The following is a 13561-nucleotide window of genomic DNA, read 5'->3' as shown; positions in this document are numbered from 1 at the left end:
TTGCTAGCTGACTTTTCACTAGGAGGTTGTATTACAGTTTAAGTCTAAGATTAAATTTGGGTGATGAATATGAAGATGTTATCTTCTTATTTCATGATCTATTTACTGTAAGAGGTAGAAGTTCTCTAATCAGCTTTTCTTGCTCTTTAGCAGAATTAGTCTTTGTACCAGTTTACAGCTATTTTGACAGTGAAAAAGGAAAAACCGATGAGCCAGAAAATTAATATTCTTCTGATGCTGTAATTTCAAAACTATTTGTTAAATCATATTCTCATTTATTGGAAAATGACTATTTTGCAGTAGAACTTGCACTGTTGTGCCTCTGTCCAGTAATCTAAGCCTTGTGAGGTATGGGTTTTAGTGTTCAAAAATTGAGCTTCCATATTTGGCAAAGGCTGATGCTTTTGGTAATAAATTTTCTTTAATTATGAATGGGGATGTGGCTGCTGCCCGGTGCCACGGGCAGGTTCAGGTGCTGCCAGGCTGTGGGGAGGGAAGGCCATCTCCCGTGTCTCGGGCAGGGCTGCACGGCAGCCGATTCTCCGGCAGGTACCACAGCCGCTCAGCCCTGCCAAGCGCCGGGCTGTCAGCCCTTGAAGGGGGCCTCTGCCTGAGCTCATGTGGCCTTTCCGCATCCTGGCCAACCTATAGCAGCAAGCATGAGGCAGGATTTTTACCCTGGAATTACTGGTTCAGGTTTACGTGGCATACGGGTATCTTCTGTGCTTTCCAAGGGACTTTTTAGCTGGTTTTGTAGCCCAACAGACGTGAGCTGCCTGGGGAGGAGAGGCCTGAGCAGCGATTCCCGCAGCTGTCTGTCCTGTTGGTCATCTGTTTTGCTGTGGGAATATCTGCTGGTTATCCCGTGGGCTATTCCCTTGCACAGATGAGCTGGGAGTGCCTGGGTGGCAGGTTTAATGTATCTTTTCTTCCAGGGAGCTAAAAATATTGGCGTTGGTTTGGCAATTATACCCCGAGACAAGCCAGCACTGTTTTGTCCCTCTGGCATTGCTTTTGGTACAAAACAGGCCACATTTCCCCCATCTCAGCCAGAAGCTGTGAGCTGAACTACAGTGTATTTTAAATGAAAACATATCTGTAACTATGTGCATAGAAGAGAAGAATTACAGTTCGTAGATATCACAAGAAAGCTTTAAATCCCCTTTTTTTATGAAATGACCAGGATAGTGCTTTGACACTGTCTGCTTTGTACCTGGAGGTACTTGCTGTCTTATCTCAAAATAATTCCAGTGGTTTAATGACAGAACTTTTTTTGAACCACAAATTAAGATGACTGGAAAATAATATTAGCCTGGGGGAGATGGATTTTGAGTGAATGAACATCTTTTAAATGAGTTTTAGTGCTTTTATAGCTGAGATTGTCAAAATCTATTGGTGTGATGAGGCTTGGAGGATGGTTCATGTGTTTCTTGAAACCAGCTTAAAAAGTTGAAAAAACCAGACTTTTAAGCATGCAAGTTATTGGAAAGTGTCTTCCAAGGAAGGGCTTATGGGGCAGAAAATGTAAGTAGGAAAACCAGACATACAAGTGAGTCTGTTGCCTTTCCTGCCAAAGCTTATCTTGTGATCGTGCGATACCTATGAAACAGTGGTGGCTGTTGAAAATATGTACTGCTGTCTTATGGTGATCATTCATTTTAGTCGAATACAGGTAACAGAATAACAGTTTCGTATTCAGAAAGCTTGCTTGTCACCATCAACTCTGAGACTTTGATAGAACTTTGCGTGTTGTGGCTCTGCAGAGCACTCCCAGCAGGAGCATTGTGATCCCCCTGAGAACAGGGTATGTATGAGAAAGCAAAGCAAACTGGAAAGATGTGAGGGTTACTTGGCCATTGCTTAAATAAGATGTAGGTGCAGTGTTAGATACTATAAAGTGAACTAGTTGCCTTTTGACTTTTCCCTTTGCAGACAGTCAAACTCTAATGTAGTGTGTCTCCAAGGACACACCAGTTTCAGATTTGACTCTGACTGACAGGGCTAGGGATTGGATGCAAAACCTGGCTTGTCAGTGAAGAGTTGTCATGGTGATTTTTTTTTTTTTTTTTTACTTTTTTGGAAGTTGAATAAACCTACAAGTATTTTCATACCATTTGGCATATGTCTGCTGAATAACATCAAAGTCTTCATTTGTTTGCTGTAATGTTCTTGCTAACCTATATAGCTTGCCCTGATTTCTAAAGCCATACAGCATTAAAACACTTCTGATTTTAAAATGAACTTTATTTTGAAGACAAAATAATGAGTGTATTAATGATTGGGCAAGGTTTCTTACAGAGCAGCTTTGGTGTTAAAGATGCTTGTGTATAGCTCCTCTCATAGAATGACAGGAGTGTGAAGTAATTTGCACTTAGCACATTATCAAGTGCGATCTGATATATCAATAATAAACTATAGAGTGGTGACAGTTTATTTTTTGTTGTTGAATTGCAACTATAACACATCAATTTGTTTGAATGTAAATGATTAATAACTACCTAGAGGCTTCAGAGTGATGACTTCATCCTTTAATCTTGTGAACTAAGGTGTGAACCAGTGGTGGGGTAATGATGTAGCTGTTCCATTTCCCTTGTTATAACTGAGAATGAGTGACACTTCTCTCTGCAGAGCATGACTTCTGCCATGTCCTGCCATCCTCAGCTGAAAGTGTGATTAGAAGCGCAAACTTTGAGTGCGACTAAGAACGATCCTACAGCGGGCTTGGGGGGTTGTTTCATTTTATAGGTTGCTAGATACAGTCAACATGTACCTTGCAGTGTACTGCGATCTATCGTGACATGCAGTGACTGTGTGAAGTCTTACTTTTTGTGTTAGCAACAGCTAAGAAATAGTGATTTCTCAGTAAGTAAAAAGTGTCAACTCCAATTTATCTTGTCTCCCATCTCACTCAAGTTCTACAGGGGTTTTTTTGTGGGTTGTTTTTTTTTTTTTCCTCTCAGTCACACTGTCTATCGTGTAACTTCTTCCTAGCACGGGCTAGACAAATTCTGTCCTCTTTTATTGCTATCACAATCTTTGAGAATATAACTGGGGATTCCTTTGGTATGCTGATGTAAATGTCACTGTAAAAGCCAGCTGAATAGTGAAACAATTAGAAAATGCAATAAATCAAACATGTGAAGCATTATATACGGAGCCTACTTTATTCTTGCTATGCTTTCCAACGCTGTGCCCCTTGGGCTCCATCATAAGTAAGTGCAATTTATGCAAGTCTGAATGTTTCTGCCCATTGTTCCACACTGACTATAAACCCACTGATTTCAGTAGCAGTGAGTTGGCTTAAACAAGCATAGTATTTAGCCAGTAGCATGGTAATTTTTTATAGCTACTGGGAGAGTTAGTGCTCAGCATCTCGCAAGAGACTACTTGTACTTACGAAATCAAATGCTCAGTGATGCACAGACTAACCCATTTGCATGCTTTGTGCTCTAACTGGCCTGATTCTGCAGAATGGCCGTTCCCCTTCAAGTTACTGACAGAGACAGGAGGAGGGGGCACAAAACCTGGGGAAAAGGAGTGCAGTCTACAGAGGTTCTCTCCTTCCGCCTTGCAGAATCCCATGGCTGCAGATGCTGGTAGTTACTTTGGAGTGAGGGTGGCTTTTCTCTTCTGCATTCAGCCTGCGTCACTCTCCCATTCTTTAACTGGAGTATGGTAATCTGTTCCTGACTGGCCTCCCTAGGTGCCAGCAGGATTTCCTTGCGCTTGCCTATAGAGCAATTCTTCCCAGGCGTTATGCACACTTAATGCCTGGAGCATCTTAATCGCACTGCTATGCATGCATGTCTCATACCAAAAGTAGTCGCTGCTCCTGCATTCCCACAGCAGCAGCAGCAGCACAGAGCAGATGCTTCCAGCTTCCCTCTCAGGCTGTGCTTTTTGGTTTTGAAGAAAGTTGCCTAATATTGTTTCCGGATTTGTGCTTTCCTGTCTTTGTGTTATGGATCATGAAGATTTCATCGTCCTCGTGAAGAGTAGTGCTGGCAATGTTCTGTACTTCTAAGGATTGCTTTCCAAATGTTTTAGCTCTGGAGACATGCAGATTAAATTGAGGCTTTCCTGCAGTGAGAATTTCCATTCTACTTGCCAATAATGCATGAGTTACAAATTTAATGGCAGACCTTGAAGTATATAAAAATTTAAGTCCAGAAAAAGGTAAGGATGTTTGAGTTTGGAATTACTGTAGGACGAGCTCATAACATTTCTGGAAGTGATTATAGAAAAATCAGGTAATTTTATCCTTATGATTGGTAAGTTACATACAATATTTTTATGGACATTATTAATATAAAAATGTATATATTCCTGTATATTGCAGAGGAAAACTTGATATTTTTGTATTGACTTGAAAGTACATTTCTCTATGAAAACATGTGGATTGTATGTGAGATACTGCTCCCATGATATGGACGAACTGCACTTGTGTGTTATCTTAAATTATTACCAATGTATTTGCCTTTAAAAAAAACATTCTTGACCTTTTCATCTGTTGATCATTTTGCTGTGGCATGGCTTTCTATGGAAAAGAGTTTCTAGGTTTTTTTTTCTAGTAGCACTTATAAATAGTATAACACATATGCAAATGATGTGTAGAATTCTGATCAAACAGCATTGGATGAGAAAGATATGTCTTTCAAGAATTGCAGGACGATACAAAAAAGGAAGACATCTTGAATAACTTTCTTCAGCAACTTGTAGTTTATAATGTCTGATTGTGTTCAATTTAGGTCAGTACTGGATGGAAAGAGGTAATTATTTTAAGCCTCTAAGTGGATATAGAGTAAATGCTGTAGAGAGAAGGAGAAATCATGGTAGATAAAGTTTATTTTTGTATTTTGCTCATCCTTAATGACGTTGGGTTGTGTGCTTTTAAAGAAAAAACTTAGAAAATACATTTAGCAAAGAGCTGGCTTGTTAAAATTGGGTAGTTCAGAAGACATTTTCTAACAAGATCATCTAATTTTAAAACAAACAAACTAATCTAAAATAAAACCACCAGAAGTCATGGATCATACTTTGAGATATCATTTTGCCCACTATGAAGCATGTTAAAAAAATTTAAGGGCAGTGTTGGGGGCTGATATATACTGGGATTTTTTTCCTTTGTGTTTAGCATGGATGATTTTATTTGATAAGTATTTTTTAACTAGGGAAAGTTACTGGAAATAGACACACCTATTGTATAAGGAATTGAGACTATTTTAAGAAAAAGTCAGTTATTTGTATATCCTCTCAGGGAAGGGCCTCCTATGTTGGAGTTGGTATGCTACAGTTCCAAACACTGTGTTTTCATTTTGGAGGTTTTTGTTACACAAAACTCTACATTAAGCTTTGATGCATATGGTTAGGTAAAGGAGACCAGGTGTTACTCCATCTGCTTTCTGAGACACAGAAGGTAATGGATATGTCCCCATTTAATAATTTACAAGAGCTAGCTTATTTGAACGGGGTTTTTGGAACAGTCCTAGAAGAAAAGCATCAGTTTAATTTTTGAAGCTCGTGGAAATGTGTGTGTATGTGTAGATAAGCCCATTTCTTACTGAAGTACTCAGTTGATGGTGAGATTCTGTTTGAGGTCATTTTGCAGTCCCTTTTCCTTAGCCAGGTGTAAGAGCAACCGCCAAATTTCTTTAATCTTTTCCAGTTAGTAGCACTACCATTTCTCTGTCTGGTGGAGGCAGTTAAAGGATGCGGAAGCAACGAGTACAACTCTGTGTCCCTTGCATTCGGGTTTGGCTGCTGTGGTGGCATTGCAGCAATGCGTGTGGGGTCACGGCTGGGCTCCCGGGGTGTCCCCCCACACACAGGAGGGCTGACGCAGCACTGCGCAAGCGCAGGCTTTGGATGTTGTGTTTTGTAGGCATGAATATATTCACATGCTTGGATGGTGGAAGAAGGCAGAGTGCCTGATCTCCCCCTTACTCAGTCTGGTGATTACTTTAGCCTGCCAGCACCAATACTGATAACAGCAGGATCACACCCCTCGCACAATTTATGCGCATAAGAGTGCTCGTATGATAGCACCTGGATAAAGGGATAACTGAACAAGCAGGTGTTGTGTGTGCAGTCCTTGGCCGACTGTCTGACTTGGCTCCGCAATGAGTGCTTGCAGGAAGCAGCAGCTCCGTGTCTGCCAGCGGTTTGGCTGTAAGTTTGTATGCGACTGCGAACCACTGTGAATGGGAAACGCACTCGTGCTCAAAGAGGAGTTGGCAGTGGGACATTAATGGGCATGGCGTGGGAGGAGTGGTACAGACTTCCTTGGGTATGGGTTTGGGTCTTTGGCTGACAGGTTGTGGTACTTTGTAGTTATCTTGTTACTGCTTTAGCAGAACACTAGGGTTGCAGTTGGTACAGCTAAGCAGAGAAACAGCAGTGAACTACATCGAGTTTTATTCACAGGGACAATTGCAGCAGCCTTTTTTGAGGTCATTATTAGTGCTTCTTTGGGACTGTTGTATCCTTACATCTATCCAAGCACCTGTAAGACAGGTATTAAGTATAGACTCTAGAATAGTAAGTGATATATAAAGGAATTAGCTTAGAACAGCATACTGTTCTGAGTGCATATTGAAGGCATCAACCTCCTGCTGTGAAGAACTTGGTCTTCCACGGGTTTAATTCCAATAATAGCTTAAATCTATCCCAGCGTTATATGCACTCGCAATAAGTTAGCATATGCACATGGCAGCTTTGAAAGGTCTAAAGCCCCTGTGTTGTTTGGTATGTTCTGAGGATGTTACCCTGCGTGAAGTGAAACACCTCACCTGCCAGCCTGAAAGGAGTATTCTGTGGTGTGGAGTGCCGGGTCCCTTCCCTGGCACTAGTGAAATTTCAGAGAATGCTGGAGCTGGATGCTGATGGCTCTATGAGGGGTATCTGCTCTGCTTCTGCAGAGCCAAGGGTGTGGTAGACCAACTAGTAACTAGGTGATATGCTTGTTAACTACTTTGGGAGGGGGGGGTGTGCTTAAGAATTAAATACACTCTTGTTTCAATAAATATACAGAACATTATCAGTGTGTGCAACTGAAAAGGTTCTTAGAGTTTGTTGAAGAACTGTGCCTTTTTGAAACTATGTGGCATAAACTTAAAACCATTAAAGTAATTCTTACTGCTTTGATGAAATGGCTAAATGCTGTATTGGATCAACATAAATGGTGTCAGTGTCATGGCATGCAGTAGCTTGGTGAAACCAGGGGTTGGTGAGTGGAGCTTGATGAAAGAAAAGTTCACAGCTTTTTCTGGCATGGAGCTTACCTGCAAGAGGAAATGTGAGCGCTTGTGTTTCCTCTTTACCATATATTTTGAAGTAGTCCCTTAAGAACCTCATGTCGTAGAGGACAGCCTGTTAGTAAGCAGGCAGCATTTTATGCTGGTGTGTGTGCTTCCTGGGTGACTGAAATTAAAGTTATGGGAAACTATAAGCTGGCTTTTTTTATAAAAGTGACAGGAAACCCAGCTGTAGGTAAGGAAGTTTGTGCCTGTTCTATGTCAGGTTATTGGTATCCTCAGCAGTATAACATATAACTGTTTTGGAGGCATTTTCATGTTACCAATAGAAACATTGATCAGCATGAAACTCAGATGCGCAAAACATCATTATTTTTGGAAATAAAATTACTTTGGTGTTTGAGACTGTCAATCCATTGCTTGTCCATAGATGACTCCCTGTTGGTAACTTGCACCAAGGTAACTTGAGAATAGAACAGATAAACATGTTTCTTTGGCAAAATGACTGTTTCTCATGAGTGTGAATAAATTGGCTCCTATCATCAGTTGCACTCTAGTCTTCATTCATTACTTTTAAAGGTTAATTAACTCCACCTTCAGTTCTACTCTGCTTTTTCCCCTCCTACTCTTTAATCAAGCCCCAGATGTGGATTTATTTGGCAGCCTGAAGGGGAAGCAATGCTCCCTCCAGCCTAGCTGCTGTCACAGCCCAGTGTGATGAGCGTGCTCCAGGTCCTGGGATCTGGATTCCTCTTCCACCCACTTCATCCTGCAGCTACAGCTGCTCTTGTGCCCTGTGACTTATTCCCCTCACCAGGCTGTGATGCTGTACAGGTGCCAAGATTGCTGTGACATATTGCTATTTGTTGATAAATTTGCAGGCATCAGAATTCACTGTTTGTGCTGAAGCTGGGACAGTTTATCCTCTGCATGTCTACTGTGTGGGGACAGGAGCAAGCTTTATGAAAGGATATTCTGGTGGCGTTTTCCTATTTTTGTTTTGTTGGAGAAGTTAAGGGGGGAGTAAGATATAAAGGAATCTACTTGAAGTGTAGATCTCAAAAAGGGGATCATAGGCCCTGTAAATAAGGCACTTTCCTAGCAAGTCATTTTCTGTATTGCACAGTACTCTGTAAAAGATAGTCTCACTGTAGGAACAAAACTTATAAATAAGGATCATAAAAACTCTTTGGGGATTGTATTGTATTGCCAGGTCTTTGTTCTGATGCTTCTGGTTCCTTTCTGATCTCTTGGTGCAAAAGAGGAGGGGGCCTCAGTCTGGGAAAGGACTCTGGGTGCTCCTATGGCAAGAATAACTAATTATTGTCAAGGATCAGCTGTGGAGAAGGCATATAGCAAAAACCTTTTACTTGTAATATGAAAATAAGATGAGTTAAATTGATCATTCTAGAAGCATTAAGCCAGCAATCTCAATATGGTAGGCTGAAACAGCAGTTACTATGAAATATGTTATTACTCAAGCATAACTTCTGGGAGCTACTACTCCCAAGTTTTTGGTTTTGGTTTTTTTTGTTTGTTTGTCTTTTTTTTTTTTTTTTTTTAAAAAACCCAACACCAGACAGTTCCCAGACCTACAAAGAGTCAAAACACTGCTTACAGATTTTGGTTGTTTGGTTTTTTTCCTTCTGGGTAGTATATGTTTTTGTTCTTAAGCTTCACTGGTTTTGTGTGTTTGCATATTACTTAGTGAATTTACAAGCATGAGTTGTTTTTCAGATTTTATGATTTTCATTGATTGTAAGCCATTCACAATTGTTTTGAGTAGTCATAGCTTGTGTTTGCCTGGTTACTCTACTTGTTTTGATTCTCTACATTCTTGAGGGCTGAAATGAAATACCTGCATGCTTTTCAGCTGGCACTTGTAAGGCCTAGCACCAGCCTTTGGTGTCTCTGCTGGTGTGTGTGACTTCCTTGAGGATTTCTTGGTATTTGCAGAAGTGTGAGAGATTGTCCATCTCATGTCCATGCAATTCACAAAGATTATGATTAAATCCACTGTAAGAAGCTTAATGTAAAATTCCGTAAGGTTGGAAGAGTTGCTGCAAAACAAATTAAAATCTGGCATTAAATGTGATATGTGGCTATTAAAAATGGTCCTGACTGGGGCCATGGATTCCCCTAGACCTGCATCTGCGGTCTCTGCTCTCCTGGGCTTTTTGGCTGTTACGTAACAGAACAGCAATCAACAGTTTGATGACGCTAGTGGTAAGCTGCGTGGTGTGCGGGATATTAGTGCTGTTCTATGGGATTTAGATAAAACGCACTCTCTGGGGGATGGAGGTAGGGAGTAAATGGCTTTTAATGGTATTAGCGTAAAGGCAAACTTACAGTATACTCATGGTGAATAAATGATGCAGAATAGGGTGATGGGAAGAGTTCAGACAACTGAGAATGTTGGGGTTTTTTGGTGTGGGTTTTTTTTTTTTGTGATTGCATCTGGAATATCTTCACTACTTGGATCATGATAGTCTAATTGCATACTGTTCTCTAGTTAAGGGGGGGCGTGTGCTTTTTTCTTTGCACATTCCTTCAATGCCTGCTTCTGAGAATGTGCATCTACATCAGTGAAAAATGGACTCCAAGTTGGATCCAGGTACATGATTCCAGTGATGGGAGCATGCTGTGACTCCTTTGTCAACCACCAACTATCTACTTTTTTATATAATAGCCTCACTTAGAGTTCAGTTTCTGGAGTTTGGGGGTTTTTAAATCTGAAAACTTGAGATAATTACTATGGTGGCATTTGGGGGTTTATAAAGTAAGATGAACCATGCTTTCCATAGCGTAAGAGCAGTTACCCTAAGGTGAAGTGTAGGATCCTGTTCTGGTTCTTGGGATACGGCAGTACAGTGAATCGCAGGAGATGTCTGCAGAAGTCCTGGGAATCATATGGGTGGGAACAGCACGTGGTGGTGATGGTAATGGGGGGGGTCTTTGGTTCTTCCCTCTCCGAAGAGAGAACAAACAATATACCTGCAAAGTATATAGTAAAACCAAAAATACTGAATGTAGGGGAGAAGAGCTGATGTTGCAGTTAAAAAAAGTAAATTCTGCGTTTTATGGGTTTCTTTTATCTCCTCAAGCTTAATGTTGGTTTAATGCAGCTTGCTGCATATAATGTAAAAACACAGTTTATATCCTCTTTCATAATTATGTTTCTCATTGTTTGGTAATGCTCTTTATGCCTTATTTAATCTTTTTGTTTTGTCAGATGGCTATAACATTAAGTCCATAAAAGCAAGACATGCGAGACCAAACATTTTTTCTTTTGGTTGCACTTTGAATTATTAATTTCTTAACATATAGTAGTATAACAGGGAAAAATAAGAAAGAACTGTTTTTGTGGACAGCAGTAAAAAATTTGTTTTGATCTTTAATTAAAAAAAAAAAATATCTGTGTCACAACTTCAGTGGTGTAATCTTAATACTTAATCATAGGACTCTGTTCCTAAAGCTATTAAATATATTCACATTCTACTGTATTTGTTTTGTTAAGGCCTGACTGTATAAATTTACTAAGGTTTGCTGTGGACACTTAAGCTGTTGGCATGTAGCAGTTGCACACACTGCCCCTTGCAAAAATAGGTTTTACTGGCTGTCCTGAAATTGAATTAATAACTCATTGTTTAAAGACCTATGGCTTGCTTGTGCTATCTCACAGAAGCTGATGGAAACACAGGTGAGATTATGCTCAGGGTGAGCTGAGTGCCACTATGGCAGTAGGCTGCTGTGAGTAAAATTAGGACAAGCATGGAAGTTTAGTTGAAACTTTGCATGTGCATGTGATTTACTGCACAGGACCCACAGAGTAAAATGAGTGGGGCCTTGAGCTTTTTGTTTTGTTTTGTTCAAATAGTTAACATCATCTCTTTGCAAGTAATGGTTCTTTCAATGCAATGTTGAAGAAAAGAATGTTTTAAAAGTGAAATACCACTGAAACTGGCTAAAAAAAGTGAAATAAATCCCCGTTCACCCAAAACCTGTATTCTATGAAGATTTTGCTGTAGGCTCTTGGCATAGATAGTTTGCTACTAATGGTTAGGTAATAGTATTTTTTGAGTAATGAAAACCCAAAATACAGCAGCAAAAAATCTCAAACCTGTTCCTGCTGCTGCTTACTTTTAGTGTTACATGACTGAAATGAAGGGTTGGCGAAGCTAATCAGGGCTGAGGGCACAGCAAGACAAAGCATTTAGGAGCTGGGGTAACCCAGAAAACCTTGGTGCAGTGCTGGCTGTCATGTGCGGGCGATGGGGCAGCTGGTGTGCACTGAGCATCCCAGCTGGTGTCTTTGGGTGCTGGTGCTGCTCCTGCACAGTTCCTGCCTGTTGGTTCCAGTTGTGAAGTGACCAGCATATTTATTTAATCTTGGATGAACGTGTTTTATGGGGAGTGTATGTGTGTTTCACTGCTGTGATGTGCCCTGTATATCAAAGTGCATTTCTATTTTACTGAAAGTGCTGCTAGGTATAATGTTTTAATTCTCTAAATATTTTCTTTCTATTGTCAGCTAAAGGGTCCCACATGCCTTAAGTGCTTTGTGGTAAAGCACAACAGCACGCAGATCTGCATGTCATAACAATGACTGTTGAGAATTAAACCAAATTAATTGCAAACTATTGAAAAACAGGGCTCGTAACTTTTTGCGAGAGATTTTCACAGGGTGCGGTGCTAAGCTATTCCCTGGTTATTAAAGACCTGATTGCACATGGGGATAGATTAGAGCAGAGCTGGACGGAAGGTACTGTTGGCTGATTTGGGGCGGATTAGAGTGCTTTTTGAACGTAAGGCTGCGTATGGTTAGTGGTCAGAGTTCCAGCTTAGTGTTCCCAGGCAGCAGCTTGATTTATTCAGCAGCAAGGAGCAGTGTTGTCAGGTAGAATATATAGCATCTGCTTAACTTGCAAGATTTCAAGTCACATCTGGACTTACTGGGGGCTTGGATGGCTTTCCTCCTGGCTTCAGAGGTCTACCATGTGCTGGGGAGTGTGGCTACTTCAGAAAAAGTCCAGCTGGCACAGATGGGTTTGTATCTGGTTTACCATTCAATAGAGAAGCAGCTCCTTCTGAAAAGGACATGTGTGTACTACTGAGAATGATTATCATTGCTTGAACTAAAAATTTAAAAATGCTCTTTGAATTGAGGTCTGTTGTGCTTTAAATGGTTATTTTGGGAGGAAAAAATAGACTGGTATTTCAATATTATTAAAACCTGTTAAACTACAGGATGTCTGTTAGGATGATTTTGGACTGTCAAGAATAAGTTTGCATAACTCTGGGAAAAGAATTGACTGTAGTTTTCAAATTTTTTTTCATTTGAAAGGAAAGCTTTAAATATACAATGCATAAGCATAATATTTTATTTGAATTTCCAGATTAATTAACTTCCTTTGTTCTTGTAGCACATAAACTACATTGTATTCTAGTTCTACCTCATTCATTTTCAGACTTTGAGCAAAAAATGCACAGCTAGTCCTTGTGTTAGAAAAATACCATATAATGGAAACCATGTCTTGTTTTCTCAAATTTTAATATATGTCTGCATTGAGGAGCTGCTTCATTTACTCAGTATTCATGGTTTATCTAGAGGATTAAATGTTTTTCTGGAACTGGTTTTCCTATTCCTTAGTGAAAGCATTCTTGAATTGCTCTTCTGGAGCTTTATTCTGAACTGCCTCTGTTCAATAACTTCACCTTATTCAGATGCTAATGTGTGGTGTCTATCTCTTGTGAATGTCTGGCTAGAGACTGAAATTAGCATATTAGGAATAGATTTTAAAAAGACTTTTTTTCTTTGTGTGCTTATATTTTATAAATATCTTAAAGGGGAGGATGGTGTATTTTGTAAATGGTTTGCAGAGTTGAAATTCAATGGGCCTATGAATGGTGTGGCATTTCTATTACCGTAGTCCGTTCTTTAAAGTGGATTCTTTCTGTTATTAAAACCTACACAGTAGGGATGATGCAATTAACTCTCTTGCACATTGACAATTCTTCTCTAAATGTTTGCATCCTGACGGTATTTTCTTGGAACTGGAAAAGTGCAAGCAGAAAAGACGGTGCTTACTTGGGCACTAGACTTATTGCAGATGGCATTTGAGAAATGGAGAATGTTGAGATATTTAGCAGGAACTAGATTTCTTCTACTCTTCTCTATTGGTGAAAAAAGTTTTTTAAAATCTATGCCTTATAACTTTGATTCTGAAGTCTGAAAAATGTGTATGTGAAAGGCATCTGTAACAATTACACATGTGATATAGAAATTTTTAGGCAATTGAAATGGCGAA

The 13561-nt window shown here is 39.9% G+C and overlaps 1 protein-coding gene across 12 annotated transcripts in view; it reads left to right on the top strand.

Annotated features, from left to right (window-relative positions):
- PLCH1 (phospholipase C eta 1) overlaps positions 1-13561 on the top strand; it is an 87134-nt gene that overhangs the window by 22539 nt on the left and 51034 nt on the right. For 2 of the 12 annotated variants that reach the window (XM_030028075.2, XM_030028074.2), the window contains exon 1: positions 11974-12299. The exons of 3 other annotated variants lie outside the window; for them this stretch is intronic. In XM_030028075.2, the coding sequence (XP_029883935.1) occupies positions 12218-12299 (82 nt within the window). In that variant the 5' untranslated portion in view covers positions 11974-12217. 7 more of the 12 variants (XM_030028080.2, XM_030028082.2, XM_030028079.2 and 4 more) reach the window with 7 other exon arrangements.

Source organism: Aquila chrysaetos, chromosome 10 (genome assembly GCF_900496995.4).
Source record: "Aquila chrysaetos chrysaetos chromosome 10, bAquChr1.4, whole genome shotgun sequence".
In the NCBI taxonomy this organism is placed as follows: Eukaryota; Metazoa; Chordata; class Aves; order Accipitriformes; family Accipitridae; genus Aquila; species Aquila chrysaetos.
This window is presented reverse-complemented; position numbering and strand designations above follow the sequence as displayed.